This window comes from Eptatretus burgeri, chromosome 4 (genome assembly GCF_056783735.1).
Source record: "Eptatretus burgeri isolate ZD-2024b chromosome 4, Ebu_testis_v1, whole genome shotgun sequence".
Classification (NCBI taxonomy): Eukaryota; Metazoa; Chordata; class Myxini; order Myxiniformes; family Myxinidae; genus Eptatretus; species Eptatretus burgeri.
In genome coordinates this window covers 2,458,714-2,483,438 of record NC_140964.1, presented here as the reverse complement: position 1 = coordinate 2,483,438, position 24,725 = coordinate 2,458,714, and the positions used below count along the sequence as shown (strand labels likewise).

The 24,725-nt window shown below is 43.5% G+C and overlaps 1 protein-coding gene across 6 annotated transcripts; it reads right to left on the bottom strand.

Moving 5' to 3' along the window:
* Positions 1-1,434: 1,434 nt before the first annotated feature.
* TRDMT1 (tRNA aspartic acid methyltransferase 1) lies at positions 1,435-24,725 on the bottom strand. 6 transcript variants are annotated; one of them, XM_085876675.1, is made up of 12 exons: positions 24,597-24,654; positions 10,992-11,101; positions 10,056-10,177; positions 9,104-9,180; positions 8,819-8,890; positions 7,921-7,986; positions 7,318-7,387; positions 5,624-5,707; positions 4,540-5,042; positions 4,344-4,401; positions 3,663-3,792; positions 1,435-1,963 (listed from the first exon to the last, which is right to left on the bottom strand). In XM_085876675.1, the coding sequence occupies exons 4-12, from the start codon at positions 9,139-9,141 to the stop codon at positions 1,788-1,790; spliced, it is 1,197 nt and encodes a 398-aa protein (XP_085732801.1). In that variant the 5' UTR covers positions 9,142-9,180; positions 10,056-10,177; positions 10,992-11,101; positions 24,597-24,654; the 3' UTR covers positions 1,435-1,787. The 6 variants fall into 6 exon arrangements, with proteins under 6 accessions (XP_085732801.1, XP_085732802.1, XP_085732797.1 ...); XM_085876676.1 differs by having other exon boundaries at positions 24,497-24,633; XM_085876671.1 differs by lacking the exon at positions 10,056-10,177 and having other exon boundaries at positions 24,597-24,725.

Genomic DNA, 24,725 nt, shown 5'->3' with positions numbered 1-24,725 from the left:
CAACTCACCAGCTCACACTACTAATCTACAACTATCTCCAACATAGACATCTTCATACAATTGTTACTTTTGCCAAAAATATCAAAAATATTGTGATGGCAATCTGAAAAAGGATTGTGGTGTCATTCATTCCTCGTTATTTCTTCCTACCTTGTTTGGTTGATTTTTGGGGGATCCCATCCCTACATGTTTTTTCATTAAAAAAAAAGAAAAAGAAAAGTTTTGCTGACTTGTTTCCTATTTGTTTAATCTTGGATATCCCATGACACTAGGTTACACTGCCTGTTATCTCAGTGTGCTTGTTGCCTGGTTCAGCCTCTCCTGCACCATAAACAGATTCACGTTCCGGGCTTGTTTGCACGTCGCTTATGAACGGTTCCTGATAGCCTTCTTCGACTACAAAGGGCAACCATGATAAGGATGATCTTTTGCACACGCATCATATCCTAAATCTCCAAGCTTTCGACCGAAAGTGAAACAACTCCATCATGACCTCCAATTAAAAGGAAAACAATTGAATTGTGAGATTCAATGTGCAAGAATTTTTTTTTCTTTTTGCCCTGCGACAACAGTGTCTTCGGTAAACGTACCAGCATCGCAACCTTATCGCCTTGTTTTGTTCAACTTATCTTTTATTGAAAAATATTGTGGTGCTAAAATGTACAGATAAAATATGCAGGCAGCTTGGCACAGCGTTCATTCTGCCGGTACACTTCGTGTCGAGTTGAACACCGTCAAAATGGCTGAGATAAGCAAATTCTCGGCTTTGCAAAACATTCCTGCAGTTTCACCTCGAGTAGATACATAACAGTGCTTTGTGACAATGCATTTTATCCTATTTCCAAACAATCCATGCTGTCGTGAGTTTTATTGGGACTTGCATCCACAGCCCATAATCGGCCTTCGTCTTCGGACAGACGGCTGCGGAATGTGACAAAACGATTGAAGCGTCCCAATGCTCATCTGTACCAGGCCCGGCCCTTTAGGGGTTCTTAATCAAACTGAAGACCAAAAAGGAACCACAAGAAGTAAAGAGGAAAGACGGAGTCATCAGGAGGAACCTGGATAGGGTTCGGGTTTCAGCCGCTACTGCACAACCCTCAAACCCATCCAGGCGCAGCCAAGTGAGTCATGCAGAAAATTTCTGCAATAATTCACTTCTCGGTCGAGAGATAAATAATGAAAGAAAGGAATAGATAGTAGAGGAGCTGAAAAAGAAGAAAAAGCAAGAATTAGAATGAATAAAAAGAATTGGAAAGAAGTGTGAAAGGAACAAAGAACAAAGATGTCGGGAAGAACACGGACAGACAGATTTCAGCAATGACTCCCCAGGCTCAAACGCCGCATCATGTACAAGCAATAAGGATTACTCGTCAGCTGCAGGCAATGGTTGTTGTGCGAGTTGGCTTGACGAATAAAACAAGACAACATGAGGAACGTAAAGAAAAAATTTAATCATTAAAAAATCGTTTTGTGCAATAAACGAATAATATATGCATTCATGTACGATTAAAAACAATATTCCTGCGTTCCATGGGAAACTCCAAAGGCTTAGCAATGGCTGCCGTTATGTTACAACTCAGCATGCCATATTACCCACCCCACCCTTGTGCAGTGCAGTATAAAAACAGTCACAGTCAACCAACTGCCCCCAGACAGGCAATTCACGCGACCAAAAGCAATCGAGCAAACTGCTTTTCACACGTGCACCAGTCCCACACAGGCAACGGTCCGTCATTGCAGAAACATTTGATCCCTGCACTTACCCTAAACCACACTCTTTCTGCTCACTCCAACTTTCTTGTGTAACTTTTTCCTTTCTCGGTGGTCCGTTGTGCGGGTGGCGAACAGGGCTCCTCTCCATGATTGAGCAGCAGTTGTAGAAGTTGTGCCACAAGGTGCACGTTGAGGCTGTTTCCCAGCAGGCGGTAACGTTGCCGGTATGTCACATCCTTTGGAAACCCTGCAGAAAGCAAGAGACTTTGATCTAGACTGGGGGAAATTAGAGTCCTGCCAACATCCTGGCAGGACCATTTCTTGTGAAAACAAAATAGACCGCAGTGAAGCCGTAAATGGTGGAAGGTTTCGCTCTGTGGCCCAAACATTTGCTTCATAGTGACTAGAATGCAGATCCAGTAGCATAACCTAAGATACACAAAATGCAGTCGAGGCCAAAGGCCATTCACTAACAGGACAAGTGATCAGAAGGGTTGAGGCTTGGGTTCAAGGGTTACAGATGCAATACCAACTTTGCTTCACATGCTTTGAAGCCAGGCCTATCATAAACAAACAAACTTGGACTTGTGCATTCAATAAAACTTTATACTAAAGCGTGTAACTTGCATTGAACTGCAGGGTCGTGGACTGTATGGAACGTGCGGGCGCCTTTATGGCGCTGAGTGAACAAAAACACAGAATGGGTCGGAATATGGTGTCAACCAAGGAAAGAGGAGGAAGGGCAATCAGCATTTATATAAACTGCAGTTGCTTTGCCACTAGCTCTGCCACCCAGACAGATGTTAAGCCGGGTGTCCAATCGACCGGCATTTAACAGTGGACGTTAAAGATCCCAGTGTCCTCGAGGAGTAGGAGAGTTAGGACAGAAGTTCGAATGTGCACAGTTATTGCGGTGGACGTTCATTCTGAGATGGGAGAGGGAGTATGCACGGGATATAAAACGGAGCGGAAATTTTGATGCAGGTCACAAGAACCAAAAAAAGGTTCAGGAGATTCTTGGCAGGGGAGTCATTCTGCCTGGCACAGAACCCTGGAATGTTGGGAAAAAAACCAACAAAATGGCACCACATCCTCGACCTTCAAACATTCAGGTGAAACCCAACACAGCACCCACCCAAGGTGCAAGAATTGCAACCAACAGCTAACGATGCCGAAAAAAAAAAAACCAAAACCTGACAAAGCAGTTTGGCTTGCACATTCACAATTATGCACAGAGAAGCTGTTTGGGCCAATTATTGATCCGTCACCAAGTAAATGGTGCTAGCCGCGAATTGACACACCGATGCGTGGAATCTGCTCAGGGTCAAAGGTCACAAATGGCACAGCCAATCTGATGCTTTCAGCATTAGTCTATGGTTACAGCTACGATTAGCTCAGCTAAACATATATATATATATATATATATATATATATATATATATATATATATATATATATATATATATATATATACATATATATATATATATATATATATATATATATATATATATATATATATAAACGAGGCCTTAATACAAAGTAGTGAGGAAGTGATTATGATGAGAAAAAAAGCGTTTATGAGGGGATCTCATAAAATGTTGATGATACTGAACGGTAAAGATGAAATCGACACAGGAAAAAAATAATAATAATAATAAAAGTATTTTGCCAGGAAGCACAGCAACAGGAGTTGAGGCTTTTCTGTTCGTACATCCTCGCCCTTCCTCTATCTCTTTCCCGTTCCAACCCTCTCATCACGACATCACCAACTCCTCCCGTATATTCAACTTTCCCCACACTACCACCGCACAGCACACGTTACAAAGCACTGAAAGAGTATCAAGAGTGCTTGGAGGGATGGTTAGTTAGAGTAGGCGAGATGGACTGAATGGCCTTTTCCTGTGCTTAGTCAACAATGCAACAAGGAGTTTGCAAGAACTCACGGAATGTAGGAAAGAATCCGTGGAGACGAGAAATCTCGCTGGGACTGAAGTAACGAAGACGCAGGGAGCGGAGGCGTGCTATCCGGGTCTCTTCTGCTAGATGGTCAATGCCTTCAAACACATCTTGCAGCTGATGTAAGGTGGGAAAGGAGTGTGTGGTGGGGGTGGGGGCATGACAACAGGGCTGATAATTACTGCACTCACAGATTCTGAAGAATGTGAAGAGAAGGCACAACAGAAATGAAAGAACCGAGATACTGCAGACGAGCTGAACTCGATTCTACTCCTGACAATGAAGGCACCGATGACATGACGCATGACCAGAAATTGTACAATGGTTATTCCTATTCTATTCAAGGTAAAGATAATCAAACCCAATCTATCTCTCTCGAGACAAATTATTATTTCAGTGTTGTCGCTACATCGATGATCAAGTTCCCATCATGTAGTTTCCTCACTGCATGAAGACCATGTGATCCACTTGGAAGAGCACGGCACATTCTACAATGCTTCAAAGGGATATTCTGTGGTAGGTGCAATGCGTGCACACGTACGCACACATGCACCTGCTGCATGGGGGCGGCAGGTGCTAATAGGAATCAAACCAGATCTTGAAGATTTAGTGGAAAGAAAAAAAAAAAGGTCTCACAGGTGTGGTTTCCAAAGTATGGGTCGACTCACCTGAATGTTGTCAGCCATCTGCAAGACGGAACCCGTACCCTCCACATAGTGAACGTAGCTGTAGAGAATGAACGAAATTAAAAAAAGGATTATTAAAATACTGTTCCCTTTTCAAAATGCTTTGAAAACCCTTGAATAACGACGCCAAAGCACCCAAACACAAACGTAGTGGCAGACATACTAACAGCCCGCCTACCCCTTGGTGAAACACATCGAGCGGCGGTTGTCCGGTCTCACGATGTCCAGGATGTCACCATACCGCAACAGTACCTTGTCGGGTACAAGCAGGCTCTCCGCTCCATCATATTGCTGCTTATTCTCCTCCCTGTCTTCCTCAATGCCCCTTTCTTTGTCACCACCATCCAGGAACTCGAGCAGCGGGCGGATGTGCGTGTTCTCCTCTTGCTTTCGCTTACGCTCCAGGTCTAATTGTGTTTCATGCTTGTATAGTGCAACAGAATGGGAGCACGGCCTGTTAAAGGTTTCCGAGCCAGTCGGTTCCCGTTTTTCAAGAGTCAATGCTGTGTCATTTTGTTGTTCCACAAGAACAGTGCTCTCCGAGCATCCAGGTTTATCGATGCAGTTTTTGCCTTTTGTTGAAATTTCACAATGAGATGAGTGCCCCGTGCCAGCTATCGGATCCCTATCTGACTCCACGAGGTCATTGTCAACTCGAGATGGTGGGAAGGCTTGCAGTATCTGCAATTCACAATTAGTCGGTCAGTCACAAGATACCTTACGATGTAGGACTTGTATTGTATATTATGGAAGGCATTTTACACTTGTACTGCTCAATGCTTGCAAGTGGAATTAATTTGGGTCAGCTATCCAGATCATATTTAAAAGTACCGATGGCTTAAAATCAAAAGGGAAAGAGAACAGCTCAGATGAATGGACTCACATGTGGCCTGTCTAGTTCAGATTTGATTCCTAGTGAATAGGATTTGATTTTTCATCAAACTGCCACCCTGGTACTTGGCATGCAGGGCATTGCATCGTAGAAGATGGCAGTCCTTTGGAGGGAACATTGAGCTGACCACTGCATCTGATACCACATTTCCTTTCGGAAAAGAAGGCCATTGCGCATAGGTACCCCGGACAAATTTACAATATTCCTTTACCTAATCTACAGGGACACAGCATCAAGGGCACAGCTAAACCCAGCACATTGATGCAACAAGCAGACACTCTGCATAATCGATTGGTGAGTTTTAGGAAGGGTGAGCAGCAGAAGGAACTCGATAAAGGGAGGATAGGGCTTATGGATGTGCAGAACGTGCCTGCGGGCTCGCAGGGAAGGTGAAGACCCGTGGACGAAGTAAGCCCAACAAGAAGTAACGCAGCCTCGAATTTGGGACACCAACCTGGCAGGAACGACATCCCATAATACTCAATAACTGTGCACCAAGAATGCCATATAAGAAGTGTGGTGTACTCGTTCATTATGTGCCCGGAACGCAAAACAAGTCCGATGGATAAAGACACAAAGTGCAGAGCATTACGGTTACACAGGAAAAAGCACGCACGCAAAAATGACACACCGATAAGAATTCAGAGATGTGGAACACACATGCGTTAATCAACTCGCAAACACAGATAACTACCCACAAACACTAAGAACGGCCTTGGGGACAACCTCAGATTGTTCAAACGGGTTGTAAAAGTGAACGATAAAAGCCGGCGCAGATTCTCGAACCTGGCTACGAGACACCGCCTGCCAAGGAGGATGAAGTGTTTTTCATAAAACAGATGGCTTTCATGGAAGGTCATGCAAATGCAGTTATGGTACTAGTAATCCAATCCGGTGCACAGCAATTCAATCCAATATTTGACATTCGTGTGCACCCCGGTGGAAAGCAATTTCGCTAATGCGTCCAAAAAAGATTAATGGCTTTTGACAATCCCAGGTTCAAAAGGTTAATAGACATCAGGTGCTGCCTTTGATGTGAGAAAATTAAATCCTCTTTCCATTCTCCCTCCCCAATATTCAACAGAATACAAAGTCTCCCAGTTATATAATTCCTGTAAAAGCAAGAGTGTAAGATTCTTTAATCTAGCAATGTCGTCTTTGCTGGAAACGTAACCCTGTAAACCAGCCTACTCAAGTAAACTGCAGGATGGAGGTCTCCCTAAGCTCGTGGTCAGTGGTCTTTACAATTAAATACTCGTCATGCTCGTGAAATGTGGGCCTGCAAGTGAGCTACCACGGAAGTCGAGCCATCACCAGCCCGTGAGGAATAAAACAAGTCTTTAACCACTTGACAAAACAACCAGCTCCTTTGTGATATATTTACCAGACTCGCTGGTGCAATGGTTAGAATGTCGACTCTGAGTCTGGGAGGTCCTTGGTTCGAACCCCGGCCGAGTCACACAACCAGAGACTTTAAAAATGGTATGTACTGCTTCCTTGCTCGACACTCAGGATTTACAAAGGATGCAGCACGGACAAACAACCATCGGCTGGGAATCATTGCACAGGCTTTGATGAGCCGAATGGTCTCCTGCATTGAAGTTCCTTATATTACGAGAGGTTGTTAAACGCAGCAGAAATCAAACTTAAGGTTCTGTGATAGCGCCACCATGTTAGTGTCTGTAATCTTATGATTGCAGGTTCAAATCCCAACTCCACTCGGAAGGTAATGGTGAAATCAAGAGTGCATTTTATTGTCCAGGAAGCTGCTTTGGTATTTTCACCTACCATGTCTTGCTAAGTGAAACATACATATATACATATATATATATATATATATATTTTTTTTTTTTGCCAAAACACAAACCAGGGAAACTCCCAAAGTGAATACCTGTCTCGATGAATGGGAGTATTAGTATCGCTTTTCACACAGAAGTTTGTGAGGTTTCAGGAAAGAGGTGGACGAGATACGGTCTTTGAGCCAAGAAATAAAAAAAAAAACGAGAATCAAGTGTAATTTTATGTTCTTCAAGTGAATACTAGCGCCGCGGCTCCGGTACACACCGTGGTTGGAGAGAGGTGGAACTCTCTGAAGGTATATCTGCAAAGCTCCAACGTACGTGTAAATTCATGTCTGACAAAGACAGGTAAAACATCCATGTCGGTCGTACAGCACTTGTGCACATACTTGCATCCTGCTCTGCATCCACTGGAAATCCATATCCAACACCCATGTGGCCTTTAATTGAACACCCTGTGCAATTGTGCTTCTATAAACATCGGCCTAACACTGTTTTGCCTCAAAAAGATTGCTGCATCCGTGCATTGGGAACAGTCGGGGAGTTATAGGGGGAAGGAAAAAAAAAAGGTGAGCGAACAGCATGATGGAATAAGCCGAGATCATTAAAGTGAGAAAAGCATTGTGAACAAACAGTTTGGGGCCTGGGCCTACAGCCTCGCTACCTTTTCACTTTCATTAAATTTCTCAGACATAACTCTCAGAACAATGCAATTTACATTTCCAACCTCGTTTACATTTAGAAAGCATCACGTCTCTGCGTTAACACTCTCAATATACATGGTTACCCTCTCCAGCACCTCCGTTGCCTCCCCCGCTTTCCATAGAACAAAGTTAAATCCACACGTCACACGTGGCCATGGCATTACCGAGCGACTGAAGATTCAAACCCTTTGACGTTCTCCAGGAAGATGTACGCAGGTTTGTGCTCCATCCTGAAAGAGAAAAGGTACATTTTATTGTTGAAAAATAAAATTCCAGGTGTTATTGGAGCAGGTGATTCACAAGTGTGGTGAACTCCACTGACAAGAATTAGACAAAGAGGAAAGTAAAGGCATTAGGAAAAGTGGGGAGAGAGAGAGAGCTGAAAAGCAAATCATTTTTGGGCTCATCAGCTGAAAAAGCACCAAGGTTATTCAGAAAGTGGCATTGGAAGAGTTGGATATAGCTGCTATTTGTGGACCAAAATACGTCTTCGTCGCCAAAACCTCCAAAGTAGCTACAAGTGTGACCTCATGGTATCAGCGTTGGCAATGCTCAGAATTAGGGTTGGTTACAAATAGACCGCATTGCTCACCACGAGATGACAGGTGGTTCTGCCCTGACAGACGGTCGCTCCGATGCTCTGACAATAAGCACATCATAAAAATCCAGGCCGGTTCGATTTGGATGTCACAGTGTTATAACAATAACATCAACAAATTGCTTGATAATTTGAGGTTTGGACGCTGCTTTGCTCGCTTTGTGTAACATGGGAAGTCTGTAGCGTCGATACAGACATGGCCTTCTCTGCAGTTGCAGCTGCTCAAATGATAGACAGATCATTAGTGCCCAGTCATGGTGGTTTTAAAAAAATCCCCCATCTAAAACCATGTGTGGAGAAGCTATGGCAGTCTATATTGCTACAAGTGACAACATTGTTGATGTCATCACCAACACTACTGATGTTGTCAATTTTGAGATTACAATTTGAAATTGGCGATAGGTTTGCCGATTGGAATTTTCCCATCCTTCCATGCTTTTCGCAAAACAGTCCCAAAGGCTCACCTTGGAAGGATTTGCAGGAAATGCAGGAAACTTTTGGAACGTGGGTCTGCGACGTCGGCCTTGCGGCCCGTCCTGAGAACAAGGCCCAGGAAAAAAAAAAAAAAACACGTCTTACTGAGCAAAGTACCCGAGGTCGCCGCTGCAGCTACGGAAACAAATTGTATTCCCAAAAAGGATGCTGGAAACATCAACTCGTACACAATTTTTATTTGGTTCCTGAAGAAGTTATTCAGCTTTGGACTCAGAATTGTTGAAACGTCAGTAGTGGAAGTAGCAAAGTCTCACCTGGAGAAGGGCTGACAAGGTGGACTCATAAGGATCATGTCGAGATGTAGTTTGTCAAAATCATGTGCGGTCAGACCCTGATGCACACGTATCGTTATAAGCATGCACTCTAGGTTAACAAACATTCATGTTAAGACAGGTATTCAGTAAACAGGGAAGATACGTATCATCTCAGATACATCAATTTTCTCATCGTCCACCGATGTCCTTACGATTCACACAAAACTACATCGATGTCTCTGAGCATCCTCATTATGTGTACAATGCATGTACTGTACAAGGCTCCTCTGTGTATGTACCTTCATTGCTCTTGGGAAAAATAAATAAATAAATCAACGAAACAAGTGTCAATTTCGCAAACACAGTGTTTATATACTGTACATCATTCAAGGCGTAACGAAACGTCGAATGCCGGATGATGCAACATTATCGCAATGCTGGTGGCAAGATGGAAAAAGATTCCATGAGGAATGACCCAGTATCAAATTTTAGGTGAAATTCCCCCCCCACCACCCCCCGCTTTGAGCCCCGTGACCCGAAGCCACCACCCCTTAGGATATGAACCGGAGGTGAAATCCCAAAAATTGTTACATATGTCATGCGTCCCCCAATGTTGTTTGCACACACAAAGTTTCGTTAAAAAAACAAATGTTCTAAAATGTGCCCATAATTGCATTTTTGGTATTTGACCTTTTGACCTTATTCAGGGGACAGGGCCACCAATTATTCTGCCCTTGCACTTCCACGCCATGTGGTGATCATAACTACCAAGTTTGGTAAATTTCTGTACAACCGTTTAGGTCTTTAGGAGGAGATAGTGTGATGGACAGATGGACAGTCAGACAGACATATGGACAGACGGACATCCTCCCCGTTGTTTTCAAAAACCGTGGCGATAATAACCAAACTGTGCTCATTTCATTGTGAAGAATTGCTTTCGTATTCATCATACCTAACTTGAACGATACAGCCGCCCGGTGAACATGACACCGCCACGGAGAATCACACCATCTGTGAAAACTCCAAAACTGGAAAAGACTTTGAGACGACTTCGAGCCAAGGACTTTGAGACGACTTCAAACATGTGCACACACAAAATAAAAAGGAAAACCATTATCTTCTTCAATTTGATGCGGTTTCCCCATAGGAGTGGCTGAAAAGCATAAACCTAAGTGTACTTCGACAGAAAATGCCTTTGGGATCGCCACCATGTATAACCGTGTGTGTGTGTGTGTGCGTGTGTGTGTGCGTGAGTGTGCGCGTGCGTGGCGCACTTTAGATGCTGTTGAGAGAAGAACAAACTCTTTACAAGTTCCTTGGGGTGTTGGGAAAGGGGATGGTGTGGTGGTGAGGCGAGTCGTGCCCTCCCCTCTCCAAACTCCGCCTCTTTGAGGAGAAGATATGAAACAAAGTCTATAGATTTGCTCTTATAATCAGCTCGTCATCATCTTGTGATGCATGATAATCCAAATCGATGGAAGGACGTTCCTTACAAACAGAATCGAGGTTTACCGAGAAGACGGCAGGCATTACACAAGTGTACAAACAGGATTTAAACAAAAGAAAAAGTGCCGGGAAGTGCAAAATAAATAGTGGGTGTATTTGCGACACAAAGGAGAGGTCCATTTTTTTACGGCCAAAGGTTCTTCAGATTGCCATGTGACCACAAACATTAATTACTGTGAGAATCAAATTGCCTTCAGTAGATAAGATATAAAATGCTGGCTTTGCTTTTCTGTTATGCCTTTCGAACAAGCAAAGCCTTACGGAGCAATCAGTTTGTCATCTGCAAACTAAAGGGCCGTCACCCATTGACGCCTCATGGCTGAGACGGTCCCATGAACGAGACCACCCAGAATTTGCTTGGAACAATGTGCTTTGTACATACCTCGATGTTTTTGGCCCAAAGAGACGTGGCTGGAAAGTTGTAAGCGTACACAGCGTTGGCGACCGTGTTCACGTCAACGGCTGCCACCACGACGGCCGACAAGCCACTCTCTGCGAAAACGCGTACGCGGACGGACACACTCGTTTACTCATCATAATGGAAGGGCATCCACAGAACTATGAGAGAAGCATTCAATCGGCCGGTATCATGATTGTCGGACGTGGGTGCCGATAAAATGGGATTCAAATGATGAACCTTCAAATCACAAACTGATTTTTTCCAATAAGTGCACAATCCTATTATCCCACGAGATGCCTCGATTAAAGGATGTGCTTACATCTTGATAATCTTCGATTTATTGCTCAATACACGAAAGAACACATTTGGATTGGTGAGAATCGTCCATTACTTGCAGGGGTCCCCATCATTGCCCGGTGCTGTTCTCACTTCTAATCCTGTTGGCATTTTGAAGAAATCACATCTTGGTTTTTTTCCCCCTATTTTCTTGCGGAAAACATTACCCTCCACCCAATAAAGAATTGGGTTGGCCAAAGGTCCAAGCTTTTTTTTCAGATTTTCAAATTTTTTTTTTTTCTTTCCGAAAACACTTCCGAGCACTCACTGATGAACCTCTGAAAGTTTGACGAAAATCCGTTCGACGAAAATGGAGACACAGACACACAGACAGACAAACATCTCTCTTCTAATAGAGATTCACAAAATTATTTGAATACAATGTTTTATTTTTTTTTGAATGAAAAAAAAGAAATGCACCATGAGGTTTCTGAGGCATAAAAGGTCGATTTTATTGCCCTAGATACTCGATGTTCAACATTCTTTGTTACACCATGTCCCATGAGTTTGGGGTCTGTAGCTCGTACGTATGCATCGTTGGCTCAAATATTTTCATGAGCTGGATGGACAGGCCTGACGACCGCAGCTAGTTAAGGCACGATTTTGTAATTTGGATAGGTCGTCAACATACACCAGCAATCAACGCTAACAGACAAGACCCCAGGTCGATGACCCCCACAAACCCCACCCCGGATGAGGGACGGCGCACATTCTGGGGCAACGTGCTGCCTGCGAAGAAGTGATTCGACAGTTTATAGTCAAATCAAAAATGGAACCCAGACGAGACAGCTCGAAGGTAAGTGTTGGAGCAAGATCACATGTCAGACCAATTATTATCTCATTAAATAAAACGATGTTAATTGAACATCAAAGCATATAGTGTTACATAAATGGCATTTGTTTAATGCCAATTACAACAATTTGGGCCAAACATTGGCATCTGCTTTTACTGCATTACATGATGCAGAGTAACGCAAGCCTAAAATATACAAATAATTTGGCGCAATATTGTATTTACAGAAAATAAGGCTGTGAAGTAGCTTACAGTTCGAATCACAAGACGAAAACAAAACAACATGTGATGGCAGCAATGAATCCATCCTTCCATCAATGACTGTACCATGTCCAGAGCACACACAGCACCATTCTCTGTGGCTGAGAACCTACCCGAGACAGACAGGTTCCACCAATCTGTCGCATGGCGCTGTAGGTTAGGACAGGAACTTCGAATTTGGCGAGTATACTGGCACACAACAGCCTACTCTTTACAAAAGGCACCACGGGATATTTAACGTCTACCAGCAAATGTGAGCACATTGGACATCCAGCTTAATGTTCCACCAAAGGAGAGTGTATTCATTGAAGCAATGCGGTTGATTGAAGGGCCTGTAAATGAATGAGCCCACACAAGGGGAGTGCGCTACCTCTGAGCTATCCCACCGGCCTAGCAGCGATTCACATGCACGGAATGGCTTAATGGCAAAGGAACAACACACACACACACCTATGGGCAACCCCCACCAAATCTCATGGTAGATTACCGATTTTAGAACCCTTCCAGTGCTGAGGCACAACGATTATAGAAGCCATCATTCCACTTTTACACAGTGTGTATTTTCATGAAAGAACGAAATACTTTTTCACAATGAGATATTTTTGTGAGAGCTCTGCTTGGATTCCGGCATTTTTATGACCATTCACCACTCGGCTGATGAATGCGGCCGTTTTGGTTTTGACGAATGTGCAGAGCGGTTCAACTTTTCACTCCAGTTGACTTGATGAATGCACACTCGAGCAGAAAGAAAAAAAAAATACCGCTGCACAATATGCTGGGACGAGATTAAACCGCCATGGGTGAAGGACTTGATAAAGCCATCGTGGAAGGGAGAGAAGCACATGCTTTGTGTGAACTTTGTGGGATGGATTTCTCCGTCAGCCCTGGTTGGTGCAAATATGTAACCAGGAATCTCTCTTGAGAAAACAGAAGTCAAACACTAGGGCGGTCCAAAAGACCAGTTCAGTGATTAAAAACAAAACAAAAAACATTTCAGCGCAAAAGGCAAATCAAGTGAATAACAAGAAAGCGCGTTTAACAATGCAGAACCTCACTATGGGATGTATAGATTATGAGCAGGGGTACTCAGCTTTGCTGAGCAACGTCGGGTTCCTCTTCCAACCCCCAGCCCTTCCCCTGCCTCCTCCCACCCCACCCCTTGAGGGATGGATTCATCGATACTGTTTAAATAATGATGCTTTCGATGTTTATCCTCATCGCCATTTCATGAATCTGGGGTGTGTTCAGTTACCAAGTTTCTTGTAGAGCGCTTGCCATGTGGCTTAAGCACTCAAGCAAGCATTCCATGAGAAACCGGTGATAAGGAATGGCTGGCTTGCTGCTTGGTAACTGAACACACCACTGGACATCTCAACAGCATACAGCACATGAGTGTTCTAGTTGTAATGAAAACGTAGCTTGTTCAGACCCACACATCAACTGACACACAGGACGTTTGCAATAACTTTTCATGTTCCTTCCAGAATAGGAGTGGACTGTGGAGAGCAGGAAGGTATTAAAAAAAACATAAGAAAAAAAAGAAAAAAAAAAGAGTTGGACAGATTGGGAATAGAGAAAGAAGGCTCATTGGAATGGCGAAGAAGAGGTCAGCTCAACTGGGATGGAGAACAAATCATAACAAATGGCCAAGACCAGGAAGGCACACAAATCAATACCAATGGGTTTAAGAAAATGGCAGGACTGAGTCAATCAGACAAGTGTAGATTCTCAAATGTAGACACAGAAAGCACGAGGCACTTCGTACCGGGATGTAAAAAAAGCTCATGTCAGAACAGCTGTACACACAAAGGACAACAAGCTCTGGAGAGTAATCCACCAGCACATCTGAAAAAATTTCAATGTCCTAGTTTCAGAAAACTTATGGAAACATGAACCAAAGCAAGAATTGAAAATAAGAAAATAACGATCAGGTACAACCTGATTCCATCAAGCATGAACGCATAAAATTGCAACCAGATATTGTACATAGGTACAAGAAATAAAAGACAGCATTGCAAATTGAGATGTCACTTCCCAGAAACAAATGAAGTGAAAAGATCCTGGGAGTTGAAGAGAACTGACGGAAATTGTACCAGTGATAAATGGAGCAACGGGAATGATGAAGAAGAACCTCACGGAGTTCGTAAAAACCATCCCTGGGAATATTACTACAAACGAACTGCAGTTGGAGGCTGTCCAGAGCTCAATGACAATTCTGAAAAGAGCCCTCGGAATAAATCTTTGAGAACAACAAAACCTCACAGCTTGATCCATGCTTTTTGACCCTCTCACGGACCTTTTGACGGTACAGCATACATTGACATTCTAGATGATTCTGTGCTTCCAACTTTGTGGTAATAGTTCGGAGAAAGCCCTTTCCTGTTTCAGCATGACGATGCCCCCGTGCACAAAGCGAGGTCCATACAGAAATGGTTTGTCGAGATCGGTGTGGAAGAACTTGACCGGCCTGCACAGAGCCCTGACCTCAACCCCATCAAACACCTTTGGGATGAATTGGAACGCCGACTGTGAGCAAGACCTAATCACCCAACATCAGTGCCCGACCTCACTAATGCTCTTTTGAATGAATGGAAGCAAATCCCACAGTAACGTTCCAATATCAAGTGGAAAGCCTTCCCAGAACAGTGGCGGCTGTTATAGCAGCAAAGGGCACCAACTCCGTGTTAATGTCCATGATTTTGGAATGAGATATTAGACGAGCAGGCATTCACAGACTTTTGGCCATGTAGTGTAGAAAACACACACCTGAAGGAACAGGAGGGCTAACAAGCACAGAGCTGTTATTTCAATATGGATTGTCATTGAGCATACTTGGTCAGGTCAGGTCAGGTATGGGAGCATGCATCGGAGCAGCACGTCGCTGTGTCCACTTTCCGCAGGTACTCCAGGGGCCTCCGTCTGGCCATCCCCAAGGCAGATGCCTGGCCCATCCCCATCTCCTTGAGATGCTGATGAAACTGCTGCAACCACGAGGCACGTGATCAGCCCATTGACCTCCTCCACTCACGAGGCTCCCCAGCTGAGAGAATCTGGTGAGCAGGATCAGCGTCAGGAAAACAAGCCACATGCCCACACAGCCGCAGCTGATGCTCACAGACGAGGGCAGGTAACAAATCTCATTAGAGTCTCTCTCAACAACAGCTCGTTGGACACACAGGTCCGACCAGCAATAGACCTGGTACCAAAGGAATTAAGTCTCCGTCTGAGATCCCTGGTCAGAGTCCAAGTCTCTCATCTGTAGAACAATACAGGAAGCACCAAGGACCTGAAGACTTGGACTTTCATCCTCCCAATCAGGTACCAACAGCGCCACACCCCATGATCCAGTGAATACATTACGACGTATGCCAGACAGAGACGTCTATTGACCTCTGGCTCACAGCCAGCAGAGACATGAATCTCACTGCCAAGGTAAGTGAATTTTTCATTGCCTCAACTTCCGACACCACAAACAAGTACTGACAAGATAGTAGCATCCAAGATGTCATTGAAAGCCTGGACCTTAGTTTTGACCCAGGAAACCCATAATCCCAGCAACTCCGACTCCTCATTCAGCATCTCGAGGGCACCCAAAAGGATATCCAGTCTCCACAAAGATGAATGCATCATCTGCGAAATCAAGTTCAGAGATCTTGACATTCCCAAATGATGCACTGCAGCGTGATCTCCCCGACAGCCTCCACAGAATCCAATCCATACAAGAGTTGTAAAGTGTGCGGGCCAGAACACACCCTTGAGGAACTCCAGTAACAACTGGAAATAAGTCAGAGAAGGTACCACCACATCTCACAGCACTCTCAGTACCAGAGTAGAGTTCAGACATCAGATTGATCCGTTTTGGTGGCACCCCACAAAGACCATTAATCCTCCAGAGGGCATCCCGATTTGCTGAATCAAACGCTTTGCAAAGATCAACATAGGCTGCAAGCAGCCCCTGCCGAAACTCTCTTCCGTGTTCGGCGAGAACCCAAAGGGCAAGGATACGGTCAATTGTTGACCTCTTTGGTGTAAAACCTGACTGCTCTGTGCGGTAGTGCTCAAGCAGATGGTGGCAAACCCTATCAATAATTATCCGAGCAAAGACCTTGCCCGGCACTGAGAGCAGCGTCACCCCTCGGTAGTTGTTACAGTACTGGCGATCACCCTTCCCTTTCCAGAGAGGGACAACAAGGCCCATCTTCCAGTCAGTTGGAATGATGCCTGTGTTCCAGACAGAGCACAGAACTGCATGGAACGACACGAGTGCAGCATTACCACCAGCCTTGAGAAATTCAGCATGGATGCCACAGATCCCAGGAGCTTTACCCCATTTCAACCGGTTCACTGCAGCCTGTGTTTTTACAAACAAAGGCTAATCACAGTTGATTTGAGGGTCAGCAATAGGGTTAGTAACAACCCTGACGTCCAACTCAACAGCTGGTGGATCAGCTTGGTACAGCCGCTCAAAGTAACCGGCCCAGCGGACCTTCACTTTGGATTCCTCTGTCAAGAGCCTACCACCCTCTGCTCGAACTGCAATACACCGAGGGATGGGCTTGGAGGAACGCAATGCGTGAATTCCCCTGTAAGCAGGATGAGAATAACTTGACCACAGGTGATGCTCCACCCCCTCACAGATTACTCGCACTGAGGCCTCGATGTCCATCCTTAGTGCACGTGCAGTTTTACGCCTCAACTCCCCAAATAGCTCCGCTCTGCCATTAAGCGTTGACCTGTGGGTGCTGAAAGCATGAACCAGCCACCCTAAGTCCATGACTTCTTGTAAGGTCAAGGAACTTAGTGCTATTCTGGTTCACAGTTACAGACCCATGGGGACCTACACATGTCTCATAACCATCCTTATCAGTTCCAGTCGATGCATTGAAATCCCCCAAGACGAGAAAAGTATCTCGCCTGGGGTACTGATCAACCAGAGACTTGAGCGTGGCGTCGAATGCATCCTTCACGGTGAGATCACTCGCTTCAGTCGGAGCATATACAGAGACCAGGGAAATGACACCCAAGGAGTGACGAATCCTTAGTCTTATAATACGCTCGTTGACCGGGGTTACCTCAATTATCATTGGAGTCAGCTTATTAGACACAGCTACAGCAACTCCTTGGGCATGGTAACCATCAAAGCGACCAGATCAATAGTTGGTGTAACCACCCGCTATGATATCGCTGCAATCCGGTCTCTGAACCTTGAAGAGTGCTGCAACACCGATGTTCAAATGCTTGAACTCAGATGAGAGAGACAGGTGATCATCCTCTTTTGGGGATAGGACATTCCAGGCACCCACCCAAAGGGACCACCTCAGGTTAAACCAAGGAGACCGCCGTCTGGTGGACAACACCTCAGGACCACCACGACACACTATCGCAATCTGACCCGGGAAAGTTACCACATGGTTTTCCTCCTGTCATCAAAGAGTGGGGGTCCCGATGGCTTTTCCCCAATCCTATCATCTGGTGAGCTATCCTGCAAAGGGCAGCTGCACAGGAGGTACTCCCACGGAGTGGGTTTTCAGATTTCTGTGCATTTTTCTTGTGTTTTGCGAAGTTAAGTGTTTACGGTGGCCAGAGTGCAAATCCTGCCACCAACCTCCTAATAGAAGTAACCCAACTGCCGGAGGACATCCACAGATACATTTGGGCACTAGGTATGGATGGCCATTGTCACACAAGGACCTCCACCGCCCTTTGACAAGTTTTGTTTTTAATCCTGCTGGGTGTCCATATCCATACACCCTCCTCACCAGGAAACCTGGTGGGGGAGACGGTTTAATCGCCGCCAACCCGACCATGGAACAGGTTAGTTCAGGTTTGCATGGTACCTTATTACAAATCACTGATCTTATCTGGCCTGACCTGACAAAATAATTGGCCCTTCCAATGAATGACCATTGTTTCGTTTTATTTTAACCTCCCACTTTTTGTCTTCAAAAGGTTAAACAGAGTTCTATATTCATGGATGGAGGATTCCTGGATTGCAGAGCATTTTGCTGAAGAAACCGAGTTATGGCTTGCCCATTCGTCTTGATGTCCGTGGTGTCCTGATTTTTTTTTGAAGAATCATTCTTCCACTATTAGTCATTATTTAATCTTTCGTTTTTGAACTTATTTTATTTTCCAAAATTTCAAATAATTTAATTTTCAATAATAATTTTTTTTTACCTCCACCACCAAAAGTGGGCGGAGTTTATTCTCTCACCCCTGTCTGTCTGTCCGTTTGTTTGTTTGTCTTTGAACAGGATGTCTCAAAAAGTTGTGGATGGATTCAGATGAAATTTAGTGAACAGGTTCGGTGTGCGACAAGGACGAAATGATGAGATTTTGTTGAAGATCCGGATGCAGATCCAGCCTATCAGTGGAATACAAGACAAACTGTTCAGCCTGGAGAGAGAGGTACGTGCTCTCCTGAGTGCCGTTCTAGTTGGATTAGTTAACCTCCGCCATCGAAGATCAGAGGTTACTGTTTTCACCCCTTTCTGTTTGTTTGTTTGTTATCTTGCCAAAACGAAGTTTTTGCAAGATATGTTATTCAGCTTGTATGTTTTTTTTTTGTTGTTTGTTTTTTTTGTTTGTCTGTAATCACGTATCAATAACTCTGCAGAGCACAGTTATTATTGGAAATTTTTGTAACTTCTCATATCGGAGGCCTATAGAGGTCCCTTTCAGCGCATAAAATTTTGAAGGTCAAGGTCAAAGGTCAAGGTCACTTTGTCGCAAATCAGGGAAGTCGACGAAACCCTTAATTTTTGAGTAATTTTATCGGATCGTCTTCAAACTTCATGGGAATATAGTTCATGGTCTGGCGCTCAGCTGATTAATTTTTGGTGGCAATCGGCCTTGACCTTCATGGTTAGTGCTGGAGGTCGAAAGTTTTTGACCCCAAGGTCAAATTTTGAAATCTTAGATACCATATCGAGTAATACCTCATATGAAAGCGCTTGATAAGTGCTTTCCAGATCTGTCAAAAGTTTGACGCGATGACGTCATGACGAAAAAAACGGATTTTTCATGAAAATTTTGTTTCCTCAGTTGTCATCAAAATCTCTTGATATTTCATGTACAACGGTCCTGGAGAGATACCATTAACCGTACGAAAATATAAAGGTCAAGGTCACGAAAAGGTCAAGCATCAAGGTCGACGAAACCCTTATTTTTTGAGTAACTTTAATCAAATAAATAAGTCACTCATGTTCACATTTTGGCAAGATACTGGTCACCCTAGGGGTGACTGGTTTTTTTGTTTGTTTGTTTGTGAACAGTATTATGGAAAAACTCCTCGACGGATTTCGACGAAACTTGGTGGGGGGGGGGGGGTTAGGTATGGTCCAAGGATCATGCCATTCGATTTTGGACTTTGTTCCCCCCCCACAAAAAATTTAGAGAAAATTTTTTTTTTTTTTTGCATTTGTACATGTTTTAAGTGATTTCCAACCCCCCCTCCAAAAAAAAAAAATTGGCAGAGAAAAAAATTTTTTTGCAACTTTTTTTCAACAAAATTTCGATCTTTTTCTACAATTTTTGCATTTCTACATGTTTTAAGTGATTTCCAATCCCCCCCCCCCCCCAAAAAAAAATGTTGGAGAAAAGAACTATAACTGTCAGCACTGTTGACATATTTAATGAATAAGATATAAGGTTCACTTGAGTGACCCAGCAGTATTGGCGGCGGAGGTTTTGCACTCTCCCGAGTGCTCCCCCTCCAGTTAACCTCCGCCATCGAAGATCGGAGGTTACTGTTTTCACCCCTTTCTGTTTGTTTGTTATCTTGCCAAAACGAAGTTTTTGCAAGATATGTTAGTCAGCTTTTTAAATTTTTTTTAAATTTTTTTTGTTTGTCTGTAATCACGTATCGATCACTCTGCAGAGCACAGTTATCATTGGAAATTTTTGTAACTTCGCATATCAGAGGCCTATAGAGGTCCCTTTCAGCGCATAAAATTTTCAAGGTCAAGGTCACTGTCGCAAATCAGGGGAGTCGACAAAACCCTTATTTTTTGAGTAATTTTGATCGGATCGTCTTCAAACTTCATGGGAATATAGTTCATGGTCTGGCGCTCAGCTGATTAATTTTTGGTGGCGATCGGCCTTGACCTTCATGGTTGTGACATTTGACCCCAAGGTCAAATTTTCAAGTTTTTGGAACCATATCGTGTAGTACCTCAAAATGAACAACTCGATGAGTGCTTTCTAGATATGTCAAGCTTGAAACATTATGACGTCATTTGGTGACGTTATGAGGCAAACGCATATTTTTCATGGTTACTCTGTAGAACGATTCTCATCGGAATCTCTCGTCGGCAGATATTCCTCAAGGAGTCGCTCCTGGTGGATAGCAGCTCTGTTCATCTCAGTGTGACCTTAAAGAAGTCACACGTGGTCACCTTTTGGCAAGGTGACTGGTTTTATTATCTTGTCAAAACGAAGTTTTTGCAAGATATGTTAGTCAGCTTGTATGTGTTTTTTTTTGGTTTTTTTTGTCTGTAAACACGTATAAAAAATTCTGCAGAGCACAGTTATCATTGGAAATTTTTGTAACTTCGCATATCAGAGGCCTATAGAGGTCCCTTTCAGCACACAAAATTTTGAAGTTCAAGGTCAAAGGTCAAGGTCACTTTGGCGCAAATCAGGGGAGTCGACAAAACCCTTATTTTTTGAGTAATTTTGATTGGATCGTCTTCAAACTTCATGGGAATATAGTTCATGGTCTGGCGCTCAGCTGATTAATTTTTGGTGGCGATTGGCATTGACCTTTGTATGTTTTTTTTTTTTTTTTGTCTGTAATCACGTATAAATCACTCTGCAGAGCACAGTTTTCATTGTAAATTTTTGTAACTTCACATATCAGAGGCCTATAGAGGTCCCTTTCAGCACATAAAATTTTGAAGGTCAAAGTCAAAGGTCAAGGTCACTGTCGCAAATCAGGGGAGTCGACGAAACCCTTAGTTTTGAGTAATTTTAATCTAATCGTCTCCAAACTTTGTGGGAATGTAGTATATGGTCTGGCGCTCAGCAGATTAGTTTTTGGTGGTGATTGGCCTTGACCTTCATGGTTAGCGCCTGAGGTCAAACATATTTGACCACAAGGTCAAATTTTCAAGTTTTAGGAACCATATCGTGTAGTACCTTAAATTGAACACCTCGATGAGTGCTTTCTAGATATGTCAAGCTTGAGACATTATGACGTCATTTGGTGACATTATGAGGCAAACACATATTTTTTATGGTTACTCTGTAGAACGATTCTCATCGGAATCTCTCGTTGGCAGATATTCCTCAAGGAGTCGCTCCTGGTGGATAGCAGCTCTGTTCACCTCAGTGTGACCTTAAAGAAGTCACACGTGGTCACCTTTTGGCAAGATTGGTTTTTTCATTTATTCGTTTGTTTTTTTGTTTGTGAACAGTATTACGGAAAAAATCCTTGACGGATTTTGACGAAACTTGGTGGGGGGGTTCGGTATGGTCCAAGGATCATGCCATTAGATTTTGGACTTGGTCCAAAAGCCAGTATGGCCATGATGGTGGCCATTTTGAAAAAAAAAATTAAATTTTTTTGTTTTGCATTTCTACATGTTTTAAGTAATTTCCAACTTTTTTTCAACAAAATTTTGATTTTTTTTTTTGCATTTCTACATGTTATAAGTGATTTCCAACAAAAAACATGCCAAAATTATAATTGCAGCTGATTTTGGAACTTCAGGTGGATATATCCATGTAAAATCAATTTCTATCTCAAGGAATCTAGTTATGACAAATGAATTGAGTATGTAAAAGTTAAAAGTAAAAGGGAAAGTTGCAAACTATAACTCTCTGAGCACTGTTGATGTCAAATTGAATGAATGGTAAATCAGGTTCAGTTCAGTGACCTCGCAGTATTGGCGGCGGAGGTTTTGCACTCTACCAAGTGCTCCCCCTCTAGTTCTTTCTGGTTTTGTCCTTTCTCATTGCACGTGCGTGGTGCGAGATCGAAATTACATGACGTAAACTCACGATGACAATTGCAAGTGATAATTGCTCGGCTATTCTTGTGATATAATCATTACAGCTCGGTCTTCTGAAGTATTGGGGCTGCGGTGAAACGTTATCCAAGAATGTCATTTGGAGTTCTCGGCCAATCTTGGGAGAGAATCACAGTGGGAGTGGGGTATTCTGGACCATTATGGTTATGGGAAATCTTTCACCAGACTCGGTCACGTAATGGTTAGAGTGTCTGCTCCGAGTCTGGGATGTCGGCGGTTCGAACTGTGGGCGAATCATACCAACGTTTTCAAAAGTGGACGAGCTGCTTCCTTGCTTGACAATCAGCATTTAAAAAGGACACAGCACAGATAACTCACCATAGCCAGGCTTTGATTGCCCTGATGACCTCCTCTCGTGTCAAAGCTCTTTGTTCGGGAACTCTTTCTTTCTTTCATTTTTTAATTTCATTGATGATTAATTAATTTATTCATTCATTCCTCATTGGACGTCTCGCGCTGTGGGGGAACGTGGGCTCATGACAAAGATAGTGTGGTTTGTTGTAGAGGAATGCGATTATGACTCAAGACCAAATAAACCATCCTCATAAATCGTCTTCACAACATTTTAATTGCTTTCCATCATGGGTTGGGCTTCCGTCGGTTTGATATTGAGATCCAAAGGTACAAATGTAAAAGTGAAAATGTCCAAAGTGCCAAATACACCCCTCTGACCTCCACGAGCTCTACCCATTCCACTGGGAGATTTATTAACAAGAAGTTTGAATGGAATTGCATTTGGTGAACAATAAAAATGTGCAGACGGAGCAGTGAGAGTTGTAATTGTTTTAAAAACCAAACATCTACCACATCCGTGTTGGTGGGGGGTTGTTACACTTCACCTTCTTAATGTCCAACCGACGCTGAACCTTCTGCAACCCCACAAAAAAATCCGCGACCCACAATGCACCGGTGCAACATGCACCATGCTGCCAAAATGGCACTTAATCCTTCTGCGCCGACATCCTTAAATCACATCTTGGATGAAACATTACCTGCCACCTGGTGGGAAATTTAAAGTAGGCTAAAGATGAACTACTGTAGTGTAGTCCCAAAATGAGGAGGTGTTCAATGACTCCACCATTTTCGTACGTAATAATTAGATGGTTCCAAATGCAGCAACAACTCAACTCACCACGGCAAAAGTCGATTTTTTTAGATCCTCGTGGAGGATCTCTAAGTCTTACTCACGTTGTTGTTCTTGTGGACTTTTTTGTTTCACAGCCTACAGTTTTCATCGAAACTTCCTGAAACTTGGCGTATATATGTAAAAATTCCCTGCGCAGACAGGAACCATCTCCGATTTTGGAAATTCCTCCTTGAAAAAAAAGTTATGACGTCAAAATATCTCCGCTCATGGAAATCGCCTAAAAAAATTATCTCTGAAACTAGGCAAGCTTTTTGAATTATGTTTGCGGGAATGGAACATGGCATTAGCAGCGATGAATTACCGCACATATGATACATCACTATGACGTCTTATCAATTTTTATGACGTCATTCCTATTTTTTGTTTCACAACCCAGAGTTTTCATCGGATCTTCGAGAAACTTGCCATGTGTATACAGAAAGCCCACGCGCAGGCAGTAACCATCTCCGATTTTGGAAATTCTTCCTATAAAAAAAGTTGACGTCATAATATTGCCGCTAATGGAAATCGCCTATACCATTATCTCCATAATTAGGCAAGCTGTTTGAATTTTGTTTGTGGGAATCGAACAGGGCATTAGCACAGATAATTTATCGCAAACCTGATAAATCACAATGACGTCATATTCGTTTTATGACGTCATCATTAAGACGACGAGGATCTTCGCTCATTCGAGCTTGATTTTTTTTTTTGAAGAAGCTTTTACGGTTTGGGCACCCCGACTTCGTTGCAATTAAATCGGTTAATATTGAACCAATACACCGCCTAACAACTTGCGTGTCGGAAAATATCGCCGAACAGAAACTGGGCACCGACGGACTCTGCAGTTCGACTGTTCGTACCTATTTACACACCTTCACCATACGAGTACTGTACACCCTTACTTCAGTCAGAAAGCTTCCAACAAAATACGAATTACCTTCATCTTCAATGAAAGCGACAAACTCGGCCAAATGTAAGATGAAGAGCAGTTAAGAATCAGCATTAATAATGGCTGACTAAATTGGCGAGCGGCGTACCTCGTAAGGCGCAATGTAAACCGCCCACACCGCTGTATAACTCCAAAACACGCAGCGGAGCCATGGGCCGGGCCGGGCCGGGCCGACGGACAAGCGCTCGGACGGCGTCTCCGTTTACATTTCATCTCC

Excerpts from the sequence above, each read along its gene's own strand:
- TRDMT1 (XM_085876671.1), bottom strand. The coding sequence starts at position 24,660 with ATGGCTCCGCTGCGTGTTTTGGAGTTATACAGCGGTGTGGGCGGTTTA. Across the intron at positions 11,102-24,596 it reads TTTACATTGCGCCTTACGAG|AGAGTGGCTTGTCGGCCGTC; the intron begins GTACGCCGCTCG and ends GCGTTTTCGCAG. Across the intron at positions 4,402-4,539 it reads TCGATGTGTTTCACCAAGGG|CTACGTTCACTATGTGGAGG; the intron begins GTAGGCGGGCTG and ends CATTCTCTACAG.